Below are 6000 nucleotides of genomic sequence, written 5' to 3'. Positions count from 1 at the left end.
ATTGGTCCGTCAGGTTTGGACAAACACACACACCACACACACACACACACACACACACACACTGGTCTGTAAGGTTTCACACACACACACACACACACACTGGTCTGTCAGGTTTGAACACGCGCACACACATACTGGTTCGTCAGGTTTGGACACACACACACACCACACCACACACCAGCCCCACATACACCACACACACACTGGTCCATCAGATTTGGACACACATACACCATACATACACACACACACACACACACACACACACACACACACACACACACACACACACACACACACCACACAAACACAGCCCCGCAGCGCCGCGCGCAGCCGCCAGGGGTCGCCAGCGGCCTCGCGTGGCGCGCCGGGCCCCTCCGCCCGCGACGCCGCGCCCGAGCGAGCCGCGGAGAGAGCGGAGTCAGAGCGCTGCGGGCTCACAAAGCGGCGGGACGCGCGGCGGCGGCGGGCGCAGAAGCGCGGCGCAGCTCGCGGCTTGAGCAGCCACAGGAGCTCGGGCGACTCGGATCCGGGGACCCGGGCCGGCCCCCAAGGTACGTGCCCCGCTTACCCCGGCGCCCCAACTTGGCGTAGTTGGGAGCCCGGCGCGGCCCCGGGGGGTCTGGCCGCGGTGGCGGCCGAGGAGGCGGACAGGCCCCCGCGCCCCCGCCGTGCAGGGACACCCCGTCTCCGCCCGGCGCCGCCGTCGGTGCGTGCAGCTCGGTTGGGGGGCGGGAGGGTGCTCCCCCCCTTCCCAGAGTAGCCGGGCCCCGGGGGTCCGCCGAGGCCAGGTGGCAGGGGCTCCTCTGTAGTTTCCTAGCGGCCCCCACTCGTGACGCAGCCTCGCGGTGTGCAGCGGAGCTCCCCCCCCTCCTAGCAGGGCTCCCCGGGGGGCTCCGGGCGCGCCCCCCGCTCACCGTGGCGCCCCGGCCGGCCCCGCAGATGCCCGCGATCGCGGTGCTCGCGGCGGCGGCGGCGGCGTGCTGCTTCCTGCAGGTGCAGAGCCGCCACCTGGACGCGCCGGCCGCTCGCCCAGACCGCGGCCACCTCCTGGACAACGACCAGTGGCTCAGCACCGTCTCGCAGTACGACCGGGACAAGTACTGGAACCGCTTCCGAGACGTGAGTACCGCGGCCGCGCGGCCCAGCAGGAGGTCGGGGTAGCGGTGGGGGGAAAGGTGGACAGGGGGTGGGGGGGTGGGGGCAGGGGCGGAGGACTCCCCCGAGGAGGAGAAGGGGCTCCCCAGAGCAGGCTGGGTTGGGGCGGGACTGGTGCAGACCTGCCGGGGGGGCTCGGGGTCGGGCTCGGGGTGCCCTGGGCTGCGCCTTGCCGGAGAGGAACTTTGCAGAGAACTTGGAGGGCTCCCGGCGCGGCTTGGAGGGTACCTGCGGGCCAGGTGCGCGGGGTTGCGGCGCCGCCGCTGAAACACCAGGCGCCAGCCCGCATGCCCCCCGGCTGCTGAGTTTTGCTCGCCGAGGTAGTTGGCGCCCCCTCCCCCGCCGTGATTTCATCTTCCCTAGGATGCCCTCGCAGGAGACACCCCGCGGGAGAGGGCAGGTTTTGGGGAGCAGTACAGCTCATTCATCAGGATGTGCAAGGGTGAGGGTGGGGGGAGGCTTGGGCTGACAAACCTGCTGGCAGTGGGCTTGATGTAATGCTGGGGGTGGGGTGGGCGTTGTGGTTGGGGGCCAGGAAAGGGGCTCCAGTGACTCTTGGGTAGCCCTGAAAGGGACATGCTTCCTGGTCCCCCAGTCCCTCTCCATCTCCCACTCAGTGGACAGGGGTGAAGGGAGGGGGGGGTGGTTGTGGGGTGGGGGGGGACACAAGGGACATCTCCCCAGAAGGTGGCTCCCTCTGTGCCCTTGAGGTCAGCTCTCCCTAAGGATGCCCCTGGAGGGGAGGGGGCTCTGCCCCTTGTCGCACACACCCTGTTCCCACCTGGGTCCCTTTGAATGAGATGTGTGGGGTCACTGTCCTTCATGGAGTCCTCTCTACCCTCTTCTGACTCTCCACAGCCTTTAGGGAGACGTCTGGGGATGCCCCACCGTCCAGGTGCTTCACCCATCTTCTGAAAGTGCCTGCCCAGCTCCTGTTGCAGAGCAGGTGTTACCCCCTCCCCCCCAAGTTTAGCAGTGCAGGGACTGGGCAGGGCTTGTCTTGCCCTCTGTATTCCTTTCTCCTCTCTCTGCTTCTCCTTCTAAGGGCCTTTCTAACGTTTTCTCAGTGATCTTCCATAGCTCTTTGGGGGCTTCCCAGCAGCCCATGCGAGGTGCCTGCCCCAGCCGCCTAACCTCCCTGACCTAAGTGTGTTAAACTTCCCCTTTCTGCCCAGCTCCAAGGAATCCAGCCCCATCTTCCTTTGCCAGTGACTGAAAAAAAAAAAAGATCCTCCAGCTATGCAGCTGCCCGTCGTAGACTCACATGGGATAGGGAAACGTTGGTTTCTCAAAATAAATGATGAGCACATTTTAGAGATCGTAGTGGAGCAGGGCCACGCTCCTCTGCAGCGGTGGCAGGGTTGGGACCTGCGGGCACCAAGGGTCTCCTGTGCAGACGTTGGGGCTCATGTAGCTGGAAGTCAGGCTGAAAGTGCTTGAGTGTGGGGCTTTGGGTAAAGAAAGGTTGGCTGAACCTAGTCAGGGTTTCCTGGTCTCAATACTTCATAAGGAAAACACGATTCTCATTTTCTCATCAGAGTTAGTCTTTGAAAGGTGGCTCCGTCATCTATTGCTTTTTGGTGAATTTTTTTTTTTTTAATCCTGGGGTTAAAGTCTGCTCAAACCTGACTTTGCACCAAGTTCATCTGGGTGCTTGTTTAACCCTAGCACCCAGACTCCTGCCCCACAAGATCTTATTTGTTATCATGGGAGAGAGCTGGGAACCCACATTTTTCTTTTATTTTTCAATTGCATTTGACTTGGTTAAAGGAGACAGGAGTGTAGTGTATGTTTCAGGCGTGCACTGTGAAAGGGTCAGCAGACATCGGGTTTGTTTTCATGGTCTGTTCCTTTGTTTTTAATATCCACATGTAAATAAGATCACCTGGTATTTGTCTTTCTCCTTTTGACTTACTTCACTTAGCATGGCCCTCTCTGGTTCTGTGTTGTAGCATAAGGCAAGATTTTAGCTCTTTTTACAGTTGCATAGTGTTGCATTGTGAGTATGTACCGCCTCTTCTTTATCTGCCCTCCTGTCATCAGATAGTTGAATTGTTTCCAGAGTTTGGTTGTGGGAAGTAGAGCTATAGTGAGCATTTGTGTGCATGTGTCCTTTCAAAGTAGTGTTTTTGTGTGTGGGTATATGTTTTGTTTTTGTTTTGGGTCACACCCGGCAATGCTCAGGGGTTACTCCCAGCTCTGCAGAAATTACTCTGGCAGTGCATGTGGGATCTGGGGATTGAACCCAGGTTGGTTGTGTGCAAGGCAAATTCCCTAGCTGCTGTATTATCTTTCTGTCCCATGCTTTTGTGTTTTGGCAATAAATAGCTAGAAATAGAGTTGATGGCTCATTTGGGAATTTAATTGGTAATTTTTGGAGAAATCTCCATACTGCTTTCATAAGGTCTGAACCAGTTTATTTTTATTTATGTATTTTTAGCTTTTTGGGTCACACCAGGCAATGCACAGAGATTACTCCTGGCTCTGCACTCAGGAACTACTCCTGGCGGTACTTGGGGACCAGATGCGATGCTGGGAATTGACCCTGGGTTGGCCATGTGCAAGGCAAACACCCTATCTGCTGTATTATGGCTCCAGCCTCATCTGAACCAGTTTAAATTCCCATCAATAATGAATAAAAAGGTTCATTTTTCTCTTCTAACCATCACTTATGGTTTATGGCCTTTAAAAAAATCATATTGTGTGCCACTCAGGGCCCTGGGGGTCACCCTTTGTGGTGCTCCGGTCCTTTAAACCATTTCCTCCGCCCTGTTTCTGACCTTTTGATATAGATGGTTCTCCCTAGTGTGAGGTGATCTCTCATTGTCGTTTTGACGTTCTTTTCTGTGATAGTAATGAGCATTTCTTGAAGTGCCTATCGGTCATCTTGAGAATCGATAGTTTAAACAAACATAAGAGCTAATGCTTCCTATGTTTAGGAAATATTATTTTAAATAGTGCCAAACTGTCCAAAGCTTAATACCAAAAAAGAGACAAGCTTGTATGTTCAAATACTTTCTTATTTCTGGAGCCATTTTAGGTGCTAAAATAATATTTTCAGCAACACATTTTCTTTTTAAGGGATGCTATCAGCCAGCATACCGTTAAAAACCCACCTGAAAACATTTTAAAATCCCAAACCTTTTCAACCATCAACCATTTTAATGCTTCATGGACACTTCTGATGCTATCTGTAGCTCAGACGTAATTTAATTCCATCAGCCTCTTTAAGGTGTTGTGAAACTCAAATTAGATGCTTTTTTTGGCCAAGTCCAAGCCTCTTCAGTTAGGTAATGCACTTGAATCCATCACAAAGCCTTGGTCCTCCAGAGCTGAGAAATAAAGGGGGGTTAGTTCCTATCACAACCCACCATGGGGCCACTTGCTAAACCCACCTGATCTCGTTCATAGACCCAGCCAGGTCCCCCCCTGCCACCCGAAGCCCTCGATTCTTGGCTCTGGTTTCAGTTGTTGACACCACGAGCTCACTTGGAAAGGCGCATCCTCAGATTGCTGTTAGGATGTTTGTCCATTTGCGGATGTCACTAGGAAAGCAAGCTGCTTTGCCTTTCCACTGCCTTATCCCTAGTTTTCACTTGGGGGAGAGAGATTTAGATGGAGTTTTTGAACATGCATAACTATAAACCAAAGGATATATATAAATATATTAAGTATATATTTATATATACATATTTGAGATATATATATATATATATATATATATATATTTGAGAGTTGATGTTACCCATTGGTTGGCATTACTGGGTTAACTGTTAACAGTGATGGAAATGGTGGTGGGCTGTGTAGCCATCCTCTCCTGCCTGTGGAATGTGCAGGGATATTGTCCCAGAAGACTGGCCTTCCTCACCTCCCCAACCCCCTGCCTTGGAAGGGGTCCTGTTGCCCTTGGCCTATGAACACACTACTCCCCTCTGCCCTGATGTAGGATTTAGATAGCCACTCCATTGCCTATGATTCATTGACTGTAATGACGCAACCTGGAGAAATGCAGCAGCTTTCAATGTTAGAAGATGTTTGTGCCTCCAGGTAATTTGGTGGTGTATTAATTGGTCATCTTTCTTTCATAAACACCAGCAATTGGCATGTTTTGGCCAGATGGAGATCCAGAATCTAGCACAAATACAGGATTAAGGAGGAGATGAAGAAGGCAGATGTTTGTACTAAACTGCACAAAATTTCATCTCTCTGCATGTCCCATGTTTAATGCCTTGCTTCAAGGCTGAGGGATGCCATCCCCAGTTCTCTTGATGGTTTCTGCACCCAGGCTGGCTTTCACTACTCATTCCTGAAAGGGAGGTTTCCTCTGCTGGTATTGATGTCCATCTGTATCTTCATTCTTTCCAACCAATGCTACTTTGTCGTGTTAGGCCGTAAAAGACCTGTGTTTTCTCCTCCAAGTTACTGCTTGACATACTGATTCATGCTGGTATGCATTTCTTCCTTACTCTGTTTTTTAAAAAATTTTTTAAAAAAATTTTTTATTAGACACCATGAGGTACAGTTGTAGACTTACAAACTTTCGTGTTTGGGTTTCAGTTATACAATGATCAAGTACCCATCCCTCCACCAGTGCCCATTCTCCACCACCAATGAACCCAATAGCCCTCCCCCTCCCCACCCCACCCCACCTCTATGGCAGGGCATTCCCTTTTGCTCTCTCTTTCCTTTAGGGTGTTGTGGTTTGCAATAGAGGTATTGAGTGGTCATCATGTTCAGTCTATAGTCTACTTTCAGCACACGTCTCACATCCTGAGCGAGTCCTCCAAACACCCTTTACTTGGTGTTCCCTTCTGTATCTGAGCTGAGTTTTTCCCCAGCATG

At 52.4% G+C, this 6000-nt stretch overlaps 1 protein-coding gene across 1 annotated transcript in view; it reads left to right on the top strand.

The window, feature by feature from the left end:
* Positions 1-380: 380 nt before the first annotated feature.
* SPOCK1 (SPARC (osteonectin), cwcv and kazal like domains proteoglycan 1) overlaps positions 381-6000 on the top strand; it is a 445128-nt gene continuing 439508 nt past the window's right edge. Inside the window, exons 1-2 of the mRNA XM_056124356.1 lie at positions 381-554; positions 943-1122. Coding sequence (XP_055980331.1) covers positions 943-1122 — 180 coding nt within the window. The 5' untranslated portion in view covers positions 381-554. The remainder of the gene's footprint in view (positions 555-942; positions 1123-6000) is intronic.

Source organism: Sorex fumeus, unplaced genomic scaffold (assembly GCF_029834395.1).
Source record: "Sorex fumeus unplaced genomic scaffold, SorFum_2.1 ptg000051l, whole genome shotgun sequence".
Lineage (NCBI taxonomy): Eukaryota > Metazoa > Chordata > Mammalia > Eulipotyphla > Soricidae > Sorex > Sorex fumeus.
Note: the sequence above shows the minus strand (reverse complement) of the source record. Positions and strands in the feature narration are given on the sequence as shown.